Source organism: Rhea pennata, chromosome 4 (genome assembly GCF_028389875.1).
Source record: "Rhea pennata isolate bPtePen1 chromosome 4, bPtePen1.pri, whole genome shotgun sequence".
NCBI lineage: Eukaryota > Metazoa > Chordata > Aves > Rheiformes > Rheidae > Rhea > Rhea pennata.
Genome location: NC_084666.1, coordinates 58345405 through 58371058, shown reverse-complemented (window position 1 = coordinate 58371058; position 25654 = coordinate 58345405). Strand labels below are relative to the sequence as shown.

Here is a 25654-nt window from a genome sequence, read left to right as displayed (position 1 = left end):
AACTAGGTGGCACTCTTAGATTGGGAACTGCTAGAACACCTAGTGAGATCCCATAATGACATGGTCCTAAACGGTCCTAAGGATCACAGTATGGATTTGTATCCGTAAGTGCTGACAGTTTCAGTATATAGAATCGCAAACATTCAATCCCTGATGCTGTTTCTTAAACATGGAGTAATACTTCAGGAAAATAACTTGAAGGATTCCCACATACTATAAGCAGTTGACTGTACCATAAGTGCTCCTGTAAGGAATTTCCTGTTTTTTGAATTGCTTATATGTAAAAGGCACATGCAACAGTGGCTTATGATCAGTGTTGTCTGTTTTACAGCATCTACTGAATTTGTAGTAAGCGTTTTCTTTGCTGAACTATGGGGTCCAAAGTCTAGAGGTGGAGAGCTTGCCATCTTTGCTGTGAGCTAAAGCTCAGGCTTTCCTGGTTTTAGGTTTGAAGCAGAAGGCTTTGCTCTGTCAAATGCTGAAATACAATGTTTTTGAAAATTTACTTTGTCTTTTTGTTCCCAGTCAAACTACAGCTTCAAGCAGAAGAAAGAGGAGTGGTGTCAATCAAAGGTGTAAGTGCAAATCGCTTTCTTGCTATGAAGGAAGATGGCAGACTGCTGGCATTGGTAAGCAGCATTTTTAATGTGTCTGTCTATCCCCGTTAATTGGGTCCTCTGATCGCTGTATATTTAGTAATCTCTTCTGCTGCAGGAGTTTTTTTTTCCCCTGATAAATCACAAATATACTGTAGTTAAAAGAACTCTGCAACACTTTAATCAATGAATTGAACTATGAACTAGGAAAAGAAGATGTCTGCCCTCACCTAGAAGCAGTGGAGCAAGCTGTAGAATTTAACTGGAATGACCCTGTCTGAGAGGGAAAAATCGTAGTGACTGTGTACAGAGGGAAATGATATGAACAAGAGGAGAAAAAAGTTGCCTTTATTTATTTTTTTTCCAGAATAGCTTTTTCCTCTTCCACTAAATTTTTGGATAAAGCCGGTGTAAAGACCTGTCTTAAAATAGAAGATAAAGCCATGTTTTTTTGAATTTTGTTTGATTATTATGCTTTTTTATGCCTGTATATAGCCCTCTTTGTAGGGAATCAGGTTTTTTGGTCATGTATACCTGCAAACCAGAAAACTGATACGAAAAACATTTTGAAAATGTGATTATAGAACTAAAAAAAATGCAAATGAAAACTAGTCTAATGAGACTAGTTTTATTCTAAACTCTGTGCCTTTTTATTGGTACCAGCTTTATTTTTAACTGTTTTAATGCTAATATGCTTAGCAGAAGTTAGTTTTCTAAGCTAGATTTAAAGTTTCTTTTAGAGCTGCGCTTGTATTCATCTTACTTTACAGTGCCAGGTGTAGGCACTGTAAATATCTTGTCCATATTTTCTACTTCCAGTGTGGACAGACTTTTAACCTTTGTCACCAATGAAATACCACTGTAGCACATCCTACTAGAATTTTAATTCTAAAGTAACCCTGATGCTTTGGTAGCTCAAACATTGCCACATTCACTATTCTGTGAAAGTCTTAGCTGACAGCACTCAGAAGGGGGCATAATAAAGAAATCAAGCCCTTATTCCAGCCAAGCTGCAGTCGGTGAAGTTACCCACCTGAAGGACCACAGAAATTCTGATCCTCCTCCTATCAGTCCCTGCCCCAGTAAAAGCAGTCCAAAAGCAGCTAAAACATCTGAAGGACTTTGCGAGCCGGGATGCCTGCCTGCTCCTCGGCCATTCAGCGCCTTTTCTTGCTCCAGGGGAGACAATTTGGTTTGTGCCTGTGAATATTGTTAGAGAACCTGTATCAAGTTATGGTGTTGTTTAGTTGAGTATTGTGTGACAGCTCAGTTGAAGATAATGTGACAAGTAGCCCACTGGGCTATTCTTGATTTAAGGGTGGGTGGAAATTTCCTGTGGTTTTGGTGGGCTGACATTCTGCTTCGTGTTCAGATTGCCCTCCTTACCTTCAGCAGCCGTGTCCCCGAACAGCCAGAATAGGACACGTGGGCATCTCCACCCTCATGCCATAGAGTGGGCTTTGGTTGTGTCCGTTGTGTAGAATGTGTTTCTATTGCAGTGATAGGCAGCTCTTAGGGTTTTTTTAGTTCTCATACGGTGATGTGCTTGGGACAGTATTTGCCACTAATCTGGAGTTACTCTCTCAACACCTGTTTAACTTAGGTCATTTTGTGCTTCCTATATGAGCTTAACAAACAAATTTTTGTTTCTGAAGATGGGTGTTATTTCAGTCATGTTTACTGCAAACACCATTTCCTACAGCTCATGGAAGCTGCCTATTCTAAGAAGATTTTGTTCTTTAACACAGCCTGTATTTCATGTCTAATGAATACTTCTGCAATTTCATGATTGCCTTCTGAAACATAAGTGATCTTTTTTCCAGGAGGATTTCTGTAACGTGACTTCCAACAGCTTGTGGGCAATTCTGTCTCTACTGTTTTCTGCCTATAAACGCGTCCCTGAAACCGTTCACAATCGCCAGCATTTTTCTTTCATTTTGAGCAGTATTGCATTTCAGTGAGAGCTCTTTAAGAGCATATTTGAAAGCTTCACAATGAAATGATCTCCTCAGTGCACATGAAATGATTTCCTCAGTGCACATGAATTTGTATCTGCTGAAACCTTTGCTTATTTCTATTAAACATATGAAACTTCAATATCTAAACATTTTTTTTAGTTCTCAAACACATTAGTTATTCAAGAACTATTCTGTGCTTTTCCAATAGTAATTTTGAGTAGCACACTTTTTAATTAAGAGAATATTTTAAGGCAAATACGTTCCTGGAATGAGCAATCTTAAAAATTATGAAGCCTTCATAAATTTCTGTGGTGAAACCACTGGCTGTGATCACCCTCCCCCCAGTCTGGTCGCATTCCTCATCTCTGGTCTGTCAGCCCAAGCTGATATTTGTCCTTGCTCAGTTTTATGTTCCCGAGCCTTGGCACATTGCAGATTGATTACATAATCACCAATACGCTGAACTTCGCAGATCTGTTGTTTTGGGATAATGAGATTCTTAACAACAATCTCTTTGGTATTGCACAGCTGCACACTAGCTCAAGCATCAGTTTACAGAGCTTATTCTTTGTTCCAGATATATTTGGCACTTTCAGTATTTCAGACTCTGTTATCTGTGCTTGCATGTTGCATCATCATGTGAGCCAGGTTTCTGCTCACTGTCTGAAACAGCCTTTCTGTTTTTCATACCTAGCAATCAGTTATAAGTACATGTAGGCTTGCTGTTGTTACTGAAACACTGACATCTGTTTTATTTTCTTTTTTACTATTTTTGAGTCATGTATTAGTTTGCTTTGTACTCTTCTTTTATAAATATTTTAACATCTTCAAATAGCCTTTTACAAGTAATTATCCAGCCTTTTTCTTCTAGTTGGATGTTTCTGTAAATACTCTGTTGAGATGTTTCTTGTGGCTTGTTCTGAATGAGATCTTGTAAAGTGATTTATTGCATAGCCAGCATACCAGTTCTGACACTGGTGATTTGCATTGTGCTGCAGTGGATTGCTTTGTTCTAGAAAAAGCTGGATATGGGTTTTAATTAAGCGGTTCTGCATTTTCTGTTTGCTAACAGATTTTTTGTGGGGGAGTGGGGATTTTCACCTGTTCACTGGAGGAAACGGCAGGTTATCAATGCAGCTAGTCAGCATTTTCCATTGGAAAATGCTGTTATCTACTCCATCTGATTTTTAATGGAAAAACTGAAATGTTTCATTTTTGATATGGCTACCACATTTTTCTTTTGACTTTTCATTTTCATTTAAATGATGATAATAAAATGGTTTTACCTTATTGAATTAAACATTTTAGAGTATTTCATTTCATAAAGAAATTTCTCAGCATTTTCCTTGGGAGGAAGAGTTGTATTTTTAACCAGTCTTTACATTTCACAACAGTTAATTTGTCATTTAATTACATCACCTGTCATTATGTATGGCCTATTTATGTGGTTTAGCTGTTATCAGACAGGTTTAGTCAGACTGAAGGACTTGCTATTTTAAGGGAAATTTCTTTCTTTTGATATTATGGGTTAAAATTGCGATACAAGAGTATCTGTGATGCTAATCTTCATCTCCTGGCCCTGCCATAGTTACAAAAGGGTAAAAATGATAATATTTCTACAGTCATTATCCATCCACTCTAGTAGCTACTGTTACAGGTTAACTTTTCAGTTTTTAGTGTGAGCAAACATTACACAGAACTTCATTTGTTTTTAGGAATTTTAATTCCTAATCTGAGTCAAAAATGTTGAAACTTGTTAACATAGTATGTGATTTTAAGGCAGATGCAGTGTGCACTGCAGATGAATCAGTGGGTGGCTTTTGGCTGCGCAAATAAGGGAGGAAGAATTTTGTCTCAGGAAGTTACTGCCTCTTTCAGTCACTTACTGTGTAGTGGGTGAATCATGACCGTGATTTCAGCAGCAGTTATGGATTTGGCTACTGTAAGTGGTGGCACACAGCAGGCTGCTGTACGAGCTCGGCCATGACCGGCATTGCTAATGTGCAAAACTCCTGCTTCCAGTGTTTGTTTTCCCCTAGTTGCTCAGACTTCTCTTGGACAGAGCTCTTGCTTGGTAGTAGACAAAATATTTACTTGCAAAAGGCCAAGCTCTGCAGGCCACATTGAAGCCAAGCAGCCCTTGCTGCAGCTGCCTGGCAGTGCCTCCGGGGGGGGGGGGGGGGGGGGGCGCTGCTGAGTGCGGGGGCTGCAGCCGCTGCCCAAGCACTGGCCACTTGCTTGGCCTTTTTTGGGGGAGCCCGATCGTTTGGGTGCTTCGTGACGGGCTGCACGATCTGTCGCTGCTGGATCGGAGCTTCCAGTGCAGTCGAGACCAAGCGTGTTAAAAAGCACTGGCACGCGGCTGCTGCGTGAACTTGCCTTTCATCTGTACTTGGAGTCCTGCAGTGCTTCCCTGCCTGCACTGCTGGTGCACTGGGAGCCGTTCCCTTCCCAGGGGAAGCTGAAGTTGGGCCTGACAGCCTGCTGATAAAGACTCAGTTTTCAGCAGTTGTAGGTCTGATCCAGTTTCCCTGGTGCATGATCAGACCGTGCTTTAACGTGCGTGCGTGCAGAGGAACCAGGTGGCGGCAGGATTCAGAATCGGGGCTCTGGCGGGGATTGCGTCTGTGCCTGGTGCGAGCGTGGCACCGAGTGTGGCACGGGTAGGCTTGGGGCACCTGCAAGTGCTGCCTTTCTGGGTAAGAGGCGAGAGCAAGGTGTTAGTCTGCTGAGATGACTTAAGAATTTGCTTTGCCAGAATTTCCAGTTTGGGCAATTGTACTGAACTTACGTAAGCTCTGCTTAATGTTTTGTTTTTAAATGCATCTTATACTATTTCTGGGCCCTCTTAAGGCTGCTATAATCCATTTCAGACTTGGATCGGGTGCCTTGAGATGATGAATGCATCTGTTTTCACATTGCAAGAGTGAAAGGCATTAAAATATGATTTATCTTGAGAAAGACTATTTAAAGTATGAATTATGAAAATTGTTTAATTTGATTTCTGCTATGTAAAATGTAAAAATGGTAGTAATTTTCAGAAATCAGAAATAGGTCATGGAGTTTTTGTTAGAAGGTTTCTTAAGAAACCAAAATTCATATCTGAAAAGGATGGAAATGAAGGAGCTGTGTTTTTATTGCCAAAACTTACTTTTGAAGACTTATGTTTGGCGACAGATCACTATGCCAGACTGCATTTGACTGACTTAATTGCTTGCAGCAACAGAAACTTGGCATATATGTTTTTCTTTTAATGACTAGCTTTTTTCCTTCTCTGGCCTTCACATAATTTTGTTAGGGTAAATGAGAATGACTGAGTTGATGGATTGACAAATGCAGTATGTAGAAAGAAATCCCCCTTTGGCCCTCCTAAATTACACCTGGGATAAATTTCAGTTATTTTTGAGAACATACTTTCTCTTCTGTAAAGTGTAGTTTCTGGGGTCAGGTTTCTAACTGTTGTCACTGTTAGAAAAATGTTAACGATTGCCAGGAGTTTGCTGTTCTGAATAAGAGGTGGGAAAAATGCAGCTAAACATGGATAGGGATCCTCCTCTAGTAGAATGAGATCTTTTTTGAAGTTGTTCATATGTCCTCTAATACTTATTGATATGGAAGAACCATGTGAATTTCTTGGTGATGAATTGCAGATGGTGAATAAACTTAGCTGTTCATAGTCAAGAGAAAACAGATACTAATACTAGTCATAGTTAAATTGGCCAGATTTTAAGTCTTCCAGGCAGTAATAGCAATACAACAGAATTTGTTGGTTAGATTCTGGTTTTAATTGCAGTAGATATTACCTTTCTTAAATGATCTCACTGATACGAATGGGATTATTTGAAAAGTAAGATTCTGTTTTTCTTTAGTATGGTCACCCTGAGGGAGCAGATCTTGCTGCTGCGTGCAGAGATAAGCAGAAGAGGGGATATAGCAGCCTTCCTGTTTCAGGGGCTTGTATGCAGACCAGTGTCGTTCATCTGATGGTAACTATAGAGAGAGTATAAGTTAAGACATCTACAGTAATTCCCTGTAATACTCTCCCAGCCTGCAACCAGTTTCAGCTTTGGGGCCTTCTCAGCCAGGTTTCTACATATTTAGTAAACCTCAGTGAATTTCTTTTCCATGAATTTGCCCAGAACTCACTTGAATCAATTTAGCTGTGGGAAACTGTAATTTCCTATGGTGAGGACTTCCTCAGCTCAATTTTTACCTATGTGCAAAGAACGACTTTTTTCTTTGTAGCTGTAAAGACATGTTAGCTCAGCCTAGGAGAAGTAGTTTGAAGACTTACTTCCAGAAGCAGAAGAATTCCACAGGTGTACTTCTGAACTGTAAAGCAGACTGGCTTCAAAACAGAAGTAGTGCCATACTGGGGAAGATTACTGACCAAAGATGGATGGAGTATGTTTGCTTTCTCTATGGAATATACCTGTTTGCTAGGTTTGATCCTACCTTAAAAAGATTTTTAAAAATATTAAGTTGGGGGAGGGGAAAACTTGAACAGATGCAGACTTGCTACTGTCTGTTTTAGACCTGTATAAATAAAGTCTTGAATTGGCTTCAGGAAATGTAAACCTTATAATTAGGTAAGAATACTCAAAGGCTTAAACTCTACGCCATACTATTTATCTAATTGATTAAATGGTTGGATTGAAGGTGGCAAGGGAAGCACTCCCCTTTTTTATGTATCCTGCCTTTTGTTAGTTAAATTGTAACTTAAGATGAGATGGTAAAGCTGGTGAGCATGGAAATCAGTAACTACATACAGGGTTCTTCACTTAATTTTTTGTTCCTATCTGAAATGTAGTCAAAATACTATGTAGTGAAAACTAGGACCTGCTTGGTCTGTGTTACAGACAATAAATGAATCATAGCTAAAAGCTTTTCTTCTTGTAGGTGTGTTTAACTATTTTAAAAGTAACTATCTTTAAGAACAAAATGTTTTATGTGACTTCCTTAATACCAAATGTACTGCTAATTTTTGTTCTTGTTAAGTTATTCCTGTGACTCTGAAGAATTGATTTGTTGTAGTGGAATACCAATAATCCTTTTCTTTTTCCCTTTTAGAAATGTGCAACAGAAGAATGTTTCTTTTTTGAGCGTTTGGAATCCAACAACTATAACACTTACCGGTCACGGAAATACTCTGATTGGTATGTGGCACTGAAAAGAACTGGACAGTACAAACCTGGGCCAAAAACGGGACCTGGACAGAAAGCTATCCTTTTTCTTCCAATGTCTGCTAAAAGCTGATTTCCATGATGGATTCTGAAAACATATGCCATACTACATTAGTGAGGTAGTCTCCTCCTACTCTCCAAAGCAGCAAAAATACAAGCAATTATTTGCTGATATAACTACTTTTGCAGTTGTCAAATTAAAACATGAATTTTTCATACTGTCTTTATATTGCTCTTTAAACCTATTGTGCCGGTGCGTGCAGAGGTAAACTTACTTGGAAAATATATGGGATTTTCAGGCTCAATTACACACCTGTTTTCTACTAGATACCTAGATAGAGCTGTTTTATTTACCTTATATTTGCTTTACAGAGTAAAGGAAAACTAATCTGATGCACAATTAAAGGAATATTTACCATTTAAATTATCTATTGCTTATGAGAAAATAGAGTGAATATTGTCTTTCATCCTAAAAGTAATCCATGAATAATCTTAACATGGTCCAAATAACTCGACCATAAACATTCTAAATTATTAATTTAATGAAATGTGAAATTTGTTCCTATCCTGTAATATTTCTGTAGGACTCCGGCAGCTCCCTGTGGTATAATTTGTAGAATAGGCCTGTGTAAACAGCTGGAAACTCTCTCATGGTTATGTCAATCTTATCAAACCCTTCTCGATATCCATAAAGTAATAGCTTAGCTATGTTGCTGGTGATGGGAGTAGTGTGTTTCGTCCTGGCAAGCTCATCGAGGTCCATCCATTCGCACCTCAGGCATTCCTGCTGGCAGAAGCTGATGGTGAAGGAGGAAGGCTCCAGGCGACAGATGATGTACATATCTGACTTCCCAAAGGCTCCGGGATGTCTGTGTTGCTGTCTTATGCTTAGGATGGACTTGAACTCAGACTTGATGCCAGTCTCTTCAAAAACCTCTCGAACTGCTGTGTCTCCTACGTGAAGAGAATAATTCTTACAAAACATGTAAGAATAGCATAACACTTCTTAAACCTTTTGATCATGGAGAATTTCTGACTCAAAGCACTTTCTCCAGTAAGCTTAATGAGCTCTTCAGAACGTAAAGCCTGTATGCTTCCATGGAAGGATAAGCGCATTTTTGGGTCCTTGAACAAAACTAATTGCTGGGGGATACTGTGCCTTTCTGGTGTATATCCTACACAACGAAGAAAGTAGGAAACCTTCTGTGATGTAGTTGGATGGTTGCTGGCGTCACTGATCTCTTAATGTAAGACAGCATCGTGTTATACTGGATTTTCAGTCCTTTGAATCTAGCCCCCTGCCATTGTCTTTGCCTCCATCTAGTTTCAGGTTCAGACCTTTTGCAGCTGAACACCTGCATGTGTATCAGATCACTTGATCAAATCACTTAGTTTCATGGCATTTTGCCATGATGTGTGAAAACATAGGGAAAAATATTGTTTGCAGATAACGAAAGTTGGTCCCAAGGCTTTTTCAAAATGTACCTTAAACGTCTAGTGGTAGTTCAAATGTGTCGTAATGCTAGTGTGGCGTGGAGCCTGTTGTTGCAGAAGACACACTCCAGCCATATTGCATGTGTACATTTTGTGTGCAACAACTGAGGTGATATATATGTTGCCTTTCTCATTACAAAAGTAGATACAAGTTCACAGCTCTTGAGGTTCTGTGGACTGCAGTTCAAGCCAGAGAATTTCCATCTATTCAGTGCTCTTCAAAACAGAAGATGTACTTTTGAGTAATGGCTTGAGCTGAAGAGCCCAAACAAGATTTTTTTGATATTCCAACTGTTTCCTAAAATTCTGCAGTGCAGTTAAATCATGAAAAATTCTACTCACCTGGGGCAGTTACTAATAGGTAATATACTAGATGATGATGATTGTTATTACTAATCTTGGTAATCTAATAGCTGTGTCTTGTCTGAGCGGTAAATGCATATAGTTGTTTTGCAAAGTTATCTGCTTCAATTAGTTCATTTTCTATAAGGAATGAGAGTGTTGGTTTACTTCCAAAGGCAAAATACGTTTTACCAGACCCTGTAGAGATTTTCCTTCCTTTACAAGTCACCATCTTGAAATGTCAGAGGTGAAAAAAACAGACGTTTTAGGTGTATTTTCAAATTAGTGAAAATAGTTCCAGGATATACAGTGGCTAGCAATATATAAACAAAGTAGTCCATCCAGGAGATCAAACAACTGTGTATTAATGGCCCCGATCCTGCACATAACTTCTGCCTCAGCACAACATTCATCTTGCAGTAAGACAATCTATGTAAAGTTAACATTAGGCACATACAGAGGTGTTTGCAGGACTGGAGACCGTTGATAGCACCTGCCGAACATTTACTACAGTTTTACTTAATGAAAAGGCTACTGCATATAAGAGGGGAAAAAAAAACATAGGAGAATATAATCATTTACCATTCCTGATCCTTAGTGGAGACTGTGTCCTGTGTTGTTCAGAGGGAGGTCCCTGCAGTCCTCTTACATGTAAGATAGTGTTTATGAAGCAAACACCCTGAGGCAAGTGGGTTTTTTTATGAGGCAAGTGATTTTATTATTAGGCAAATGGCTATATTACACAGAAGTGGTCAGCAAAGGTAAACAACTGAGATCATGAGAAATGCTAAGGCATGCCATGGTAAGACAAATGAAACAAATAGAAATTTTAATTAAGCTTTGAGCTTTGCTTTGAGATCAAGTGCCTTTTTCCGTTTCCTTTTTATTTAAACATATATGTATATATATTTAAAAGATAATGACCAGTTAAACTAGAAGAAACAGTAGGGCTTGAATTTAGAAAAAATACTCAGACACAAAATTGTATGTGCAATTTGATGCTTAAGTCTGCATTTTGAGACTCTTGGAATTACTTGTGCAAATCAATTTGTTCTCATTAAAGTAGGCAGTCATGTATTTGATCATTTTATATAATCACAGGATCTTCAAGCAGTGTAATTGCACTCTGACATTTTTGAAATGTAGGCTCTTGAATGATTGTGAATTTATAAGGCTTGATATAAGTGATTAAAAAGGTAAAATTAAGCTTTATTATATTTTATGCTTTACTAATTTATCTTTTCCTGTAATATTAAGATGTGATAGAGAAAAATTGTAACTTCTATTATTATATTGTTTAGTAGTGGCATGAGGGGAGCTAGAGAGACTTATTTCTCCTTGGTTTGTTCTTTCTTGATAGCTACATCCATGCTCCACTGAGCAACACCCGTAATCTCACCTGTTATTTGAGAGATGGCCATTGGTTTACTCAATAACAATATTCCCCTAGTGAAGCTGTTGCCAGTGCCTGTCATTCTCCTCCCTCAGAATAAACATTTCTCTGGTATCTCCTGGTCTAGATCCTCTGTCTCTCTTTAAGAATGAAAGGGAGCCTGGATAGACAACAAAAAGTGTTCAGGATTCTTCAGCAAATGTGAATCCATCTCACTACGCTGTATGTATTTGCTTTGTCAAACAAATAATTTTGACTTCTGTCACTGTCTTTGAAAGAACAAAGCTAGATAAAATGTTATGAGTCATAAAATTAGTCAGAAAAAATCTCAGTCGTATCATGTAAACTAGAAAGAAATTTTTCCATGTATTGAAATTATGAACTGGAATACAAGCCCTTCACATATTGTAGGAAGACTGTGAGAGTAGTATAGAGAAATTTCTAAGGTACAAAACAAATTCTAGAAACTTGGGCTTGATACCAGTTTGCCAGAGCTTCTATGTGGCTCTGGGCAGCATTTCTTGAGCCTTACTTTAGTAACCAGAAGAATGTAACAATATCTCAACATTGATGTGGGGCTAAATTAATATGAGCAAGTGTAACTTTTGAAACCAAGACTTACCTAATAATTGCAATATATTTTAAAAATCACAAGCTGTGGATCCTAATTTTAAGGGGCTGAGATAAGAGGAGAAAACCACAAATTTCTATCTCTTTATACACACTTTAGTTCATTCATCTTTGAAAATAATTGCAGCAATTGTATTCATCATTGCCTGTGCTACGCGAGGTAGAAATAAAGGGCTTCCTCAAATCAACTTTGTTTTTGATACAGAAGTGCCTTATGTTGCTAGTTGAAAGGAGGTGCCCACAAGACTCGAGCATTGCACTTACACAGGTCCTGTGCCAAAGAACTCTTAGTCTAAATAGATCAAATAGACAAGGATGGATAGATGCAAGTGTATTTATTCCTGTTTGGCCCATAAAAAAGTTGAGCTGGAAATTTTTGCTCAGTACATCATTGAGCTCAGCATCCTGGATTCCAGTGCAAGCTGAAAACTCTTTTATTTCATTTTTTTTTATTTGGTTATATACCGATTACCTTAATCCTGTGCACTTCTGGCTCGTATTAAAGAATACCCAACAAGCCTACAAAAAATAAGCAAATTGGTTTCAAACCCTGCTTTATGGGAAAATGGGGAAAAGTGTAACTGCTATAAATAAAAAGCTTTTCTGCCCTGAATATGATGTTTCCTCATTAACCTTAAGGACACAGGATCATGTCACTTCACCTATTAACTGTTAATTCAAGGAAGTGATTAGTCACAGGAGTCACCATACATGCATATGCTGGGTCATAATGTATTTCACTGTTGTTAATGTCTTTATAATTCTATTGATGTCTGACCTATTATTCTAGGACTTACCAATGTCTTCGCCTGGATTAGAAAGGCCTCCTGGAAATTTCCACGCATTTACAGTCTGTAGTGGAGGAAAAAAATATTAATGAAGTATGCAATCTATGTTGTGCTCCGTAATATGAAGGAGACATAACACATGACCTTTTTGTTGAAGTTGCAGTATTGTAATTATTCTTACAAATATCAGTAAGGCTTTAAATAGGAACTTCTTTGTTCTTACTAATGTGATGATCAAAGATATCTACAGTCTGTATGAAATTTTGGAACAAAACATCTACTGATTGAAAATACAAACTGTCTAACAATCATTAGACAAAGTTGCTGCTAGATAACTAGATAGAGTAGCTGGATATTAAAAAAAGCTGCTATAGTCTATATAGTCATATCTAATCATTGATGTATTCCACTTTCATGTTTTTTGGCTTTATAAATGTTTATATATTTAATCTTACAAACAGATATTATGATTGTAGTATTGTTCTATACTGCACTGGCTTTAAGATGATTGTGTGTGTCTGTAATAACCATTTAGTGTACCTGTCATTTGTTTTTATGGAATACAAAAACTGAGGCCTATGTGTGATTTATATATAGAAACATTTATTGAATTGCAATAAAGTTCCATAATTAAAACAGAATGTGAACTGCAGACTTGGTGTTGTAATTCGTATTAGTAAAGGTGAGTCAGTTCCTGAGCTCTTGTAAAATACATGAAGGTTTGCAGATTTTACCTTTAGATCTATGTACTGTTTTTTTTTTTTTTTTCCCCTTCCTTTTCATATTAGAAGTATAGGTAGTAAGAAGTTAACCTTCAGCCAGAGACTAATGCAGAAAAAAATGTATGCTCTGGCAAAGAAAAAGGTAGCTTTTCTTGTACATGTAGCATGGAGAGAGCAGTTGTGTGCTTTCCAGTGATTTGAAACCCCACTGATTATATTGGAAAATGGCTTTTCTGGGCACTCTTAAAGGTCTTGGATAGGAATTTAGAGTAACAGATTAAAAATACTGTGGATGGAAAATACATATATTTGCCTCTTGGCTTTCAGATTTGTTTCCAGTTCCTGGAAATTTTTCTTTGTGTACTGTGGAATTGTCCTTTCTCATGATACAACCCAAACAGCTCTAAAAATTCCACTAGCTCACATATAAAAGCTGCATATAAATCTGATTTTTCAAGCTTTCAGTACATCATCTGTTTCTATAATAGAGTCACTATTTCAGGGAAACTGTATTTGGGCGAGGTGAAGAAGAAAAAGTGGTGGAACAGACATCAGAAAACAGTTACGTGAGCCAATTTGCTTCCACTATTTTACTTCCTCACTTCACAAGAAATGCATGGATAGTCATACACTTCAGTTTTTATACTTTGTATTATGCAGTCAATAAATAAGTGCTCTAAGGATGAGAGTTGAATGTAATCACTTTTTTCCTCCCTTCTTTTCCTTTTCTTTGTTCATTGTGCTGAGTATCAGTTTTGTTCTGAAAAAGTTAAACTGAAATAGCTGACCTGGAATATACGCAGCTCACTTCTCAGAATAAACTGAGGGGAAAAGTGGTGCTGAGCTTAATCCTCTATGTTTTAGGGCCTGCGGCTAAGCAAGTGGTGTCTGGTGAGTATGGAATTGGACCTAGAGCCTTAATAGATCACCTAGTGTCTCAATGTGAAACTGGATTGAGATATGTATACTTAGAATGGCTGTGGGTGAGCTTTAACAGAAACACAAGGTAGAAGTTAAATCTTAAAGCATACATTACCTCGTGGGCTTAGGAAATGATGGTAATTCCTTCTAAATATACAAACATGTGGAATTTCTTTTTTTTTTTTTTTTTTTTTTAATTTGGAGAACCGAGTATTTAAGGTATTTACCAAAAGGTAAGTATTTCATTCTTCCCTTTTACATATCCAGGAATTCTAAGGAAAAATAATGTAGTATTTCTAAAGTGTACTATTGCCTGTATGTTTTCTTCTGTCCCTACAGACTTTGAACCATTTTTAGAGCCTACATGTTGCATGCTGTATTTATGCATTATTTGGTAATTACTGAATGCAAGGCTGAAAACCCTGGTATAAACAAGTCCTTGATAATTTTTGCCCTACACTAAGGGAGCAAGAAAGGGGTGCCCCCTCGCCCCCCTCTCTGAATTCTTGTGCTACAGATTCAACACGTTGTATGACTAAACCTGAACATGAAAGCACTCTTTCATTGACGCCCTTTAACTGTGCTATAGTTACTAGTGAGCCAAAGTAATAGTTTGGTTCCTGAGAATAAATCTGTTAGTATTTATTTCAGGAATGGCAGAAAATTATGGCTAGGGAGAGTCTGGCTTAGATGTAATTATATGAACTGTAACGAATGCATCCGATGATTATACTTAGTTAGCATGTATAAATTTTGACTGTTTCCAGGTTATAATTGTAGTTATCCTCATTGTACTAGAGAGACTTGTTTCATTTCCAGAAGTTTCTTCATTTACTCAAAGCATGTGGAGGATGTGCACTTCAACTGAAATCATTTACTCTCTGGAACTCAAACGAGATAATGGAATGGGGCACACAGCTGCTAGTGAGCTTCCTGCACTTGCTGCACTGAAACCTTGGTTAGCTTGATAGAGCCTGGTGATGGGTGTTTGGTTACCTCCAGCCACATCACACAACCCACCATCACCACATTAATCCTCCGGTTTGGCATCCTCTGTAGCGAGGTCAAGCACTTCAGTCTGTGAGCATTTAAGGATCTCTACACCTGCTTTACACAGGTGGTCTCTCCAGGTCATGGTAAACCACATCATTGCTTATTTAAAGCCACAGATATGCCTGGAATTTATAAACCCAAACAAAACCAGTGTCCTTCTCCCAAATCTGCTTAAAGCCGTGAGGGTTTTCCAGAGGTCTGCATGGATCCAAACACAAAATCAGAGAATCCTTTAGGCTAGTTACAGGAGAAAAGACAAAACTTGACGCAGAAGGGATACGTGAGTGACAAAGCCAATGTAAGAAACATATTTTGGGATCTATTCTAACATACGTTCCGTGAGAGAGAGGGAGCAGTGTGGCGCTTTCCTTGTTGGAAGAATAAACGGGAGAATGTACAAAGGTGGCGAGTGCTTTAAAGCATCTTCATAATTTTTAGGGGAAGGGAAACCAAACAGTCATCATTAATGAAATTAATTTGAGGAATTAAGTATCCTTTTATATAGATGTGTTAATGCTGAGAATACTGCAACTGCCCCTCCCCCCCCCAGGACAATGTTGCATAATGTACTTCCCCATTTTGTTGCTCTTTGGGGATTTCTGTCTGAAAATAACTTTTCAAGAAAATTTTATCATGCTCAGATTTGTATAGACTTTTGTTCTCTTTAAGATTGCAGAAGTTTGCTGTGAATAAAGTTGTACTTGATAATGCTGGCAAGAAATGCTGCAATTAGCAGATGTAACTTAAAAGCAGTAAGATGTGATTTACTGTTTAACCAGAGTGAAAACACTTTGACTCAGCACTTTTTCATTGACTGAACTTCTCTGTTTTCTGAATGAGCTGTCTTCTCTCTCCTTTATAGCAAGATTATTTGCTGTCACTGTCTAGTAACTTGAAAGGCAGGCAACTCTGGATAAAGCAACTGTGTTATTCTTAGAGCTGCTTCTCTGTGGTGAAGCTGTGCTTGCACAGCCCAGTTAACTGTCTGAAATCCATTTGGAAAGTTGAATAAAGTGATTTTTTTTTTTTTTTGAGAAACAAGCTATTATGTAAAAACAGGTAAACAGAAAAAGAAAACTGTACTGACCCTGGAAAAAAATACACTGGAGTAATTTCATACTGTTTATTTGCTTTAAAAAAACCCACAGAATTATTTAAGTGGCTCTCTTAAAATGCTGTCATGGTGCTTGTTTGTTATACTCCTATTTTAAAAACAGTACAGATTATAAGCAGGGTTACATATTTTCAGTCTGCTAGTACTGTTTATTGATATTACTGCTTAAAATATTTGGCTGCTTTTTAAACGCCTAGGTTCCTTTCTTAAACAGTCAAGTCTATGCTTCACTTCTCCTAAAGGGCTAGAACATCTCTTGCCTTTAACTAGTGATGCCAATGATCTCCGGGGGCTGCCGCGCTGCCCTGGGGTGGCTGGTGTGCAGGCCTGGCCCGGTGGAGCGGAGCTGCTGCTCCCACCCAGCTCCAGCTGTGGCCAGAGCCATCCCCAGTGCCCAGCCCTCAGCTCCCAGCGTGGGCACACACAGAGCGTTTGCGCAGTGGTCCTGGTTTGGTGCACACTGACGCTGTGCTCCCTAACCACAAGGAGGGCTTCTGTGGTGGCTGGAGGAAAAGGTGGCAGTGGGAAATAATTATTTCTGCTTTTTTATCTGGTGTCTATATAACGTGAAACACCTAAGTAGTGAGGGAAGCAAGAACTGGGAAGTTCTTCTATTTTCAGATGAGTTTCTGACCTAAGGCAGAAATCTCTCTTGCCTCCTCAGATTTTGGATTACTTTTTGAATAGTGGCCCAGTTTCAGTAGGTAGGAACACAGGCTCCGTGGGACTGCGGGCATCTGACCAACTTCTGCATTTTGCTCAGACCAGATCTGAGAAGCTATGCGTTGCAGCATCTAACCTGCTACAAATCCATCCGCAGGATTTAACCTTAAGAGCTTTTTTAGGCCTTAGGGGCAGTGCACCTTTAAGGCCTCTGGTTCACACCCAAGGAATTTGTTTTACAGTACTATGCAGCCATACTGCATGACATACTGATTTTGAAGGAAGTTAAATTATGAGTCTGCTCTGCTCTGCTATTTTAAATCATGTCTGTTTGTTGAATATGCTTAGCAGGATGTGTAAGTGTTGCCAACTGTACGTCTTTAAAGACTCCTTTTCCAAATTCTACAGCAATTTGTATCAATTCTCTATCTCATGTACTGGATAAATCAGTATGCAGTATTTCACTCATACAGGGAATATATATTCTACACACAAAAAGAGCAAGGAATGGAGCAACGGAAGAGATGCTTTAATTTTACTAAGCTTTTCTTACATAAAGCAGAATACCTCTGGTGGATAATGAGTTTCGTTCACTTTGTTATCAAAATATTACATAATGTTGCATAAGAACATCTGTATTTTACACCTATTTAGAATTTGTCAATGTATGTAATTCTGGATTTGTAAATCAGACTTCTGTTTGTTTCTCTGGGCAGCTAAATGCAACCACTGAGAGTAGCTACTACATTACATAAGCTTGTCTTTATTCTCTCCTGCTTTTTTAAATCTATTATAAATTTAATTATCACTAAAAAAGATTTAAAATCTGGCAAGGAAAAATGCAATACAAATATTATCATGTTTGTGGGCCTTAGCTGAAATTATGGCCCAGATAAGCCGGATGAAAGATGAAATCTGTGTAAATCATCAAGGCTTTTACCGTTTTTTTATCCTTTTAATTCAATTTAATGCCCTCTTGTAAGCAGTCATAAAGCAATATGTCATCCCACTCTGCTGATTCAGTCAATAACTGACTGTAATTAGCAACAAAGCCATCTGTTTTCAAAGTCTATCATTTATTTGTTTTATCTTCAAATGCAGATACAACGATCTGTTCACAGACACGTTCCAAAATACTACTGAAAGGAAGTAACTTTTAGGTATGGACTGAAATGAAAGTGAAAAGATCTTTGTTTTCTGCTGCAGAGTAAGATTAGCTAAATGCACTTCTCTGTATTTTAGAATTTTAAAACAAACAAACTTACTTACCCTATTTCTGTCTTGTACAACCAACACCTTTCCAGTGCTTTCATCTAAAACTGCACCTATTAGAGATAATATTGAGAAAGATTAGTGTGTTTCAGACAATTATCTTAAAAATATGTTTTGATAAAAGTGAGATAAACCCTAATGATACTCAATTTACGGTTAGCAAGATTTGTCTGCATGTATCATAAAGTGGTTTGTCAGTGAAAAAAACAATATGCAGTACAATACAAAAAATGTATAAAAGTTCAAACTTAGCAGAACCAAGATAAATGCTTCACAACTTTAAATTCCAGATTAGACAACAAATGCGATGAATATTTTGCAGGTGTTAATATTATCAAAACTAGAGAATGCAAGATCAAGATCTCTTCCAAACAATTTAGCAAAGCTTTTTTTCTTCAGTGAAGACCTCCCTGTAAGCTTGCTCAGAAAGCAGAATTTTTTTTCAAAAAAAGATGTTCGCTGAGTAACCATGATGGGTAAGAAATTTCTCCACTGACATTCATGATGAAACCTCCCACTGTGGCAATGAAGTATTGAGTGCTTTCAGATTAATAACACACAAAGTTTAGCACTCACGATGAGCTGATGGTACTGGTCATGAAAACATTCCATCAGTTGACTGACTCACCTATAAATTCATACTGTGCTAGTCAGCTAACAACTTCTGATAACAAATGCATAGTACTTAGAGTCAACTTGCTAATCAAAAAGCATTGCTCCCATGTGGAGAAGTGACACCTTCACTTAATTAAAGAAAAAATATCACATTGAAAGACAGAGAAATGCCTTTTGTTGAGTTGCACTGCTCACAGTTAGCCTATGAATCTCTCCACAGACTGTATGTTTTCTTACTTTCAAAACCCAAGTGTTTTCACATCTAGTCATCATGTCACACTCAGTAGTTATACTTTAAAAATATTTTTCCCTTTAAAAGAGGCATTTTGTCAGATTTTATGTGCTGTGGTGAGCAGAATGAGAAGACTGGTACAGTTTACCCATCTCTTTTCCACATTAGTCTTGTGTGGGTTTCAAATTAGTAGCTAACTATAAAAAAATGCTATCACTTTCTAGCAAGAGGAAGAGTCTGTGGATAGATCTGTGATGATAAACACATTAAAAGTACTATGGAGAAATATTTCCACATAAGGGAATTATTAAGGAATGAGTGTCCAGCTTGAAAACATCCGTTTCTTTTTAATAATACATGGTAGACTTTTGTGTAGGAGGAATATTTAAAAGATGAAATACCAATCTTCATTCAAGATATGTCAAAGGACATGTTTTAAGTAGGTAGTCACATATCTGCCTCCTTGTGGCTTGTGACTTTTATGACCTCATACTTCCTGTAAATATTTAGCAGGGTACTGGTTCAAGTACTGTGCTGATTGAGAAAAAGGGAAGAAGGAACTTTGATGCATGCCGTGATTACAGGGATTATTTTCTAGAAAAGCCATTCTTCAGCCAAATGGTCTTCTGAGACCAGAGACGGCTGCTGAAGAAAGGAAATTGCTGTTTAAATCAACTAGAAACAACAATTTATCTCCTTTGTTCCCAAGAAATTGCTGCCTGTGGATGCAATTTTTTGCAGTGAATTATTATGTGAGGTATCCAGAAACTGTGATAGATCATACTTAAATCAAAAGCAAGAAGAAAGGAAAAATACTAATGAGATTTGTCGTCTAGTCTCCTTTTCTCTGGTGCAACTCAGGAACCATTCTGCTAAGGCTTGCTCGGCCACACCTGTTTAGCATCACTGAGATCACAGTTTGGCCATGCACTCTGAACTGTGGTTTTAAAGACTCTCACTCTTGGTACAAATGTGATACCTACAACTTTTAATCATCCCACCCCCATGATGACTTTCATGACTTTCTGGAAAGGTTTATGCTTGTAGCCTAACCAAGCAATCACTATTACAACACTGCTTTGTTCAAATGTTCTCTTTTTGAAAATAGATTTTAAAAAACATTAAAAGAAAGTCCCTTGGATATCCAATAATGGAGAAGAAAAATATCTACTCTCTATTTTTTCCATTTATAATTGATCTAAACAGGTACAGAAAATATCTTCAGAGTTGAAGAGCACTCATCATGCCTGGGTGCGAACATGACTCCTTACAATGTAAATCACCAGACAGGAATAGGCATTGCTTTGTAAAAACCTTTGGAGCTTCATTTAAATCACTTTTGATTCCTTGAACAGTGACAAGCTGTCTAACTTCATAGAATCATAAGGTTGGAAGGGACCTCTGGGGATCATCTAGTCCAAACCTCAGCATAGCCCATGCAGGGACTGAACCTGTGACCTTGGCATTAGCAGTATCACACTCAAACCAACTGAGCTAAACCTGCTCTCATTCATGTTCTTGTGCAGATGAGTTTGACATTTGTGCTGCTGCTGTCTTTTACATATCTTCATAAGATACAGAACTTGCCAAGGTTGATGCTCATGCATGTGGAGGGACTCTTCTCTCACTTCAACAGCTTACTTTCAACAACCAGGTTAAGGTAGAAAACAATGAAAATAATACCTATGTTGTAAGGCAAATGCTGCATGGGAAGGAGAAGAGAATGGCTTTTAACTTTTTTTTTTTTCTCCCAGGTACACTGTTATGTGGCATATTTACAAATGTGTCACTTTCTGGATGGCAGACAGCTGCCTCCTCAGAGGTGGAGAATATTGAAACAGCTTTTCAAAAATATCTTAATCATTTTCATACATCAGAAGTTTTCCTTTACATATATGGAAAATTCTGCTGCCTACAAAAGAATGCAGTAAGTTAGTTGGAATATACCTCACATATTCCACTATTTTTAAACAATAATGGCCAACCCCAGTGAGTAACATTTGCTACTCGCTCTGCTTGGTGACTCTGATCTAGTCTGGCAGAACATGACCTGGCCTTGCAGTGTTCACTTCATGGGAAATTCCAGACAGTACAAAAAACAGCAGCTGGTGTCCTTAGCAAAGCAGGCTAGCTACCTGTTGCTTGCTCCCTGCTTCCTAGACACTACTGAACCACTTTCAGGATCTCCACTTTCAGGATGCTCAAGGGATGAAGTCCTGCATCTAACTGATTGCCTGCAGCTTTGAGATGAAGACTCTCATCAGTAAATTTGCTCTCTCTATTGCAGAAAATCTAAAATATGGATTTTTTTTTTGTGCAGGAAACACAAATGTCTGAGGGTTTGGCAATACATATTTACTACATATAAATAATTATATTATTTAATATCTACATAAATTTAGTTGAACCCTCCCACTACACAGTCTCTGCTCTTGAGCTAGAAAGATAATGGAATAAACCTGCATCAGATGGTGTCTACACTGCTGAGTGTATTGTTGGAATATGTTCAATATCCACTAGTGGTAAGTGAAACACTGTAAAATAATATTGTGTTCATTATTTCACATGCACAAATCTGTTTGTTTACATGACTAAATGCCTTCCTGATCTCTTCACCTCAGCTAAAAAAATTCCCAATGAGAAATTAAAAAATATATATATGGGATTAAAATGGTAACAGAAAGCACATACGTTATTCATTACATAATTTTTAAATCTGTGTAATAAATTATGAAATCAATATACCCCCATTTATGAATCTGCTTCTTTCCTTAAAGTTTGTTTCTATTTGTTTAAGATGTTATCTGAAAAGTGTTTATCTCAAAAGTACAATAGCAAACGATGTTTTGAAAGCAATCTTTCATATTGGTATTTTCAAACATTTATATGAAAGATTTTTCAAAGTTACAATTTTCCTACATTCTCTGAAGTCCTCTGTTACAGTCATTAGAGCCAAAACACTTCCATTAAATCATTCTCTTTTAAAATGTACTTTTAGCTACGTAAAACCTGCCTAAGAAAAATCCCCTTTCAATCAGTTCTGTTTTCTCAACTATGCAAATTATAACATGAGGAGTAATGCTGTGCTTTTGCTAGGGCAGTGCATTGTCTTACTCGAGTTTAATGCCACATATTTTAATGGTGAGGTCTTCATACGTCAGGAAAACATGCTCAAACATGTCCATTGAAAAAACCCAAGCCTGTCTTGAGCTTCCATGCTGCCCTCTGCTGGATTTTCTAACTGAAGACTCCTACTAACAACAGTATTAATTAAAGGCTTTGGTTTTTGAGAACGTTATTTTCACCCGACCCATTGCTACAATGAATAATCCTGCTCTAATCTTGTAAGTCCTTTCTAACTAGAATTTATAAAGAGTTCCTTAAAACCAACATGGTGATGAACTAACCGCACAGCCCTTCCAGCCAAGGAGAACAACTCAAGCTTGTCATAAGAGGGATCTGCTGTCACTTCACATCAGAATGGAAAGAGTAAAATCAACTGCCAGATTACAGGCAATTACTGAGTAATGGAACAGGCACTGGCTTTTCTGATGGAAGACTCTTGAGAGAGGAGGCAAAAATGCTCAAATCTGGTGAAGCTGAAATCCAAATGACTGTATTTTTGGCTCATTATTGGTTCCTCATACTCTGCTGTCTAAAACAACATGAAACTGTCTTAGTCTAGTTCCTTCAGAATTGCACTAGCTTTTGGAGCAACTCCTTTCCAACTCTGGTTGTGAGAGGTCTTGCTGAGTAACAGCATAGGTGTCCACAGGTACATTTGTAAAATATACTTGCTTGGGATGTGCACTTCAGTTGCAGTTTAGAAGAGCTTTTGGACTGCTGTAATTTATGCTAATATTTAGGTGACCACTTGAATAATTTCCACTGGTTAAAGTTTATCCCATTTGCAGACCCTAACTTGGACACTGTTTAGGCAAATGCATATATTAAACATCTGCGGTCAAGGACAGAAAACATTTGAATAGAGATGTGATCTTTTTTTTAAGAAGTTCATAGTTGCTTTTCTGTTTCTAAAAATACTGCTGTAACCCTGAAATTTCACCTCTCTAACCTGCAAAAGGTGAAAGGCAGGATATGTCTCTACAAATGATAAATAAAAACAACAGATCTGAAGGAAGGTAAATTTTTAAGGCTTCAGGAAATTTCTTCTCCCAGAGCTGTTTACAAGTTTCTCAAACTGGAATACTGATGTCTCTCTTTATTGGCTTGTTTTCAGCAAAACCCACACTTTGCCTTTCCAGTACATTCACGAATGGCACACTACGCCTTAGAAAGTTACCCAAGCCAACTTTGACATGTTTGTTGTGTAGAATCCTGGCTGATTTCCTGTTGAACCTGGTCCTACACAATCATAAGTCTTTTCATATGTGCTGTATAATTCATTTTGGAACTAAAATAATTTTGGAACTAACCTGCAACTCCTATTTGATGCGTGGCATACCCCGGTAACTTGCTGGGCCCTTCTCCTAGCCACAGCGTCAGCGTGGAGGAGTCTGATTCGGCATGGTGAAAAGTAAAGCCTTGCAAAGCAGCCGTAGGTATCAGTCTACTTTGGAGGATGGGAACGTGCAGCCAGACAGCTGTCCTGCCCTCCTCTTGCCACTGCTTAACCGAATCTGAAAGAAAGAGTGATATGGAGCTGCTCACGCTATCTCAAAAGCAACTCAAGATAAAGATAAAAGCTGTTCTCACTTGATAACCTCCCTTCTGCTCACTCCTGCTCGTTTTAGGCCTCGAAGGGAGAAACAGCAGATGAATGTGTGCTAACTGTGGCTGTCAGCAGACTGGCTGTTATGATCTTTCCTAAAGCCAGGTGCGTGCAAGTCTGTGCTCGGACCTCACCGGCTACGGGGTCAAACAATCACAGGTGTAAGAAAGTGTCGGTATCAACAGGAGGGAAGGAAGTGCTGCCAGCTCAATGCTTGAGCTTCCCTTAATACCTTAATCAGGCGGAGACAAGCAAAAAAATGCATTTTTCCTGTCACTGCTGCTCACACAGATTTTGTACAGCACAGAGAAACCAATTTGTGCTCTGCCCACCGTGCCATCTTTGCTAAAAGGCTCTAGTTATCGTGAGAGGGCTTCGTGCCACGGGCGACAGAGCGCCGCGCTCCCCTTCCAGCGGTCCCCTCGCTCTGTACCGGCCTGCGGCCCCCCGAGGGCAGCCCGGGCCCCGCCGCCGCCGCCACTTGCCCTGCAGCCACCGTCGGAAGGCGGCCGGGCTCGGCCGGCGGCGGCCGCGCTGCTCCGCCAGGTCCACGCTCACCCCCCCGAACCGGTCCGCCCGCGCCCGCGGCCCCGCCGCGGCCCCGCGCAGCGCCCGCAGCGGCCCCGCGCACAGCCACGGCCACGGCCGGGGCCGCCGCGGCAGCAGCGCCCGCAGCCGCAGCGCTCGCCCCAGCCCCGCCATGGCGCGGCGGGAAGCGGGGGGCGGCGCCGGCCTTTGCACCAGGAAGCGCTGGGCGGGCACCGCCGCGGCAGCATGGCGGCCGCCGCCAGGAGGAAGAGCCGGGGCCGCTCGGCCGCGGCCGGCGGCGGCGGCGGCAGCAGCGCCTCGCCGTGTGCCGCCGCGGGCGGGCCGCTGCCGCTGGCCGCGGCGGACGCGGTGGACGCAGGTACGGGGAGGCCGCGTCGCGAGCGCGCCGTAACGGCCGCGGCGCGGCGGGAGGCGCGCGCGGTAACGGCCGCGGCGCGGCGGGAGGCGCGCGCGGTAACGGCCGGCGGCGGGGCGGGAAGCGCGCGCGGTAACGGCCGATGGGGGGAGGGGGGGGCGGCAGGAGGAGTGTGTCACCGCGGAGCGGTGCCCGAGGCAGTAAAACAAGCAGCCGGCTGCAGCTTTCAGTCCTGTATGTTTTGAGGCGCATCGCTGCTGGGAGTGAGGTGACAGCGTCTTTCTCCACTCGTGCTCTGACGTCTTTTAAGCTGAGTAGTTTTTAGACTTCATTGCCTCCTCGAAGACGTTACGGAACTGTTTTCCCCAAGGACAGGCCCTGCACTGCAGCAGAAGGGCTTCCTAGAGGCCACGGGCTGGAGGGCGGCCTTGTGGCACACAACTCTGCACGCCGTGGTGGCAGCAGCTCCGGCCAAGTTACCTCCTGCAGGCTGGCCTGGGCCTGGCTGCTGCTCACAGAGTAGCCTAAGCGGGTCTTGTGGCTGCAAAGCCTTTGCTGCAGAAGCATTTTCTGAAAAAGTGAGGGAAATCAGGATAGCAGCTGCTTCCTCTGACTGACTGACACTGGTATCATGACCCAGACCCATCATGTAGCAGTAGAAGTCATAAAACTGATAGGTGTGCGCATTTCTGCCGTGAGGCGAGGTTTGTACTGTTCCCTCTGCTACTACCATCTTGTGTGTGTTTGGAAGGGTTTTGTTAGTTATGCTGACTGTCTGGCACATGTGGGAAATACTGACTTCATTTGCTATGTGGAAAAGATGACATATTTTCTCCTAAAAATGTTAGAAGATGACAAAGTTCCAAAAATGCTCCGGAGAGTCCTTGTACAGCTGTCGCTGAACACTATGAAATCTGCAAATATATGCATAGGTCGTCCGGTCTTGCTTACCAGTGTAGATGGAAGACAAGAGGTGAGAGTCCTTGTTTATCTGAGCACTTTTCCTTATTGTTGATTAATATATTTCGTTTGTATTCAATAA

General features: G+C 39.7%; 3 protein-coding genes across 4 annotated transcripts in view; 2 read left to right on the top strand and 1 right to left on the bottom strand.

Annotated features, from left to right (window-relative positions):
• The window catches only part of FGF2 (fibroblast growth factor 2), a 36069-nt gene extending 23044 nt beyond the window's left edge, over nucleotides 1-13025 (top strand). Inside the window, exons 2-3 of one of the 2 annotated variants that reach the window (XM_062574017.1) lie at nucleotides 526-629; nucleotides 7625-13025. In XM_062574017.1, coding sequence (XP_062430001.1) covers nucleotides 526-629; nucleotides 7625-7810 — 290 coding nt within the window. In that variant the 3' untranslated portion in view covers nucleotides 7811-13025. Of the gene's footprint in view, nucleotides 1-525; nucleotides 630-2419; nucleotides 2590-7624 lie in introns of those variants that run through there. The other variant, XM_062574018.1, reaches the window with a different exon arrangement.
• NUDT6 (nudix hydrolase 6) lies at nucleotides 8054-25345 on the bottom strand. Its single transcript, XM_062574948.1, has 6 exons — nucleotides 24948-25345; nucleotides 24194-24318; nucleotides 23413-23616; nucleotides 18127-18182; nucleotides 12394-12448; nucleotides 8054-8691 (listed from the first exon to the last, which is right to left on the bottom strand). Exons 1-6 carry the CDS (start codon nucleotides 25343-25345, stop codon nucleotides 8300-8302), a joined length of 1230 nt encoding a protein of 409 aa, XP_062430932.1. The 3' UTR covers nucleotides 8054-8299.
• An 87-nt stretch (nucleotides 25346-25432) lies between these two features.
• AFG2A (AFG2 AAA ATPase homolog A) overlaps nucleotides 25433-25654 on the top strand; it is a 201007-nt gene continuing 200785 nt past the window's right edge. Inside the window, exon 1 of the mRNA XM_062573995.1 lies at nucleotides 25433-25585. Within this exon, the coding sequence (XP_062429979.1) occupies nucleotides 25433-25585 (153 nt within the window). The remainder of the gene's footprint in view (nucleotides 25586-25654) is intronic.

Excerpts from the sequence above, each read along its gene's own strand:
- NUDT6 (XM_062574948.1), bottom strand. The coding sequence starts at position 25,345 with ATGGTAGTAGCAGAGGGAACAGTACAAACCTCGCCTCACGGCAGAAAT. Across the intron at positions 24,319-24,947 it reads TCCGTAACGTCTTCGAGGAG|GCTGCGCGGGGCCGCGGCGG; the intron begins GCAATGAAGTCT and ends GCCGCTGCGGGC. Across the intron at positions 8,692-12,393 it reads TAATCCAGGCGAAGACATTG|GAGACACAGCAGTTCGAGAG; the intron begins GTAAGTCCTAGA and ends CTCTTCACGTAG.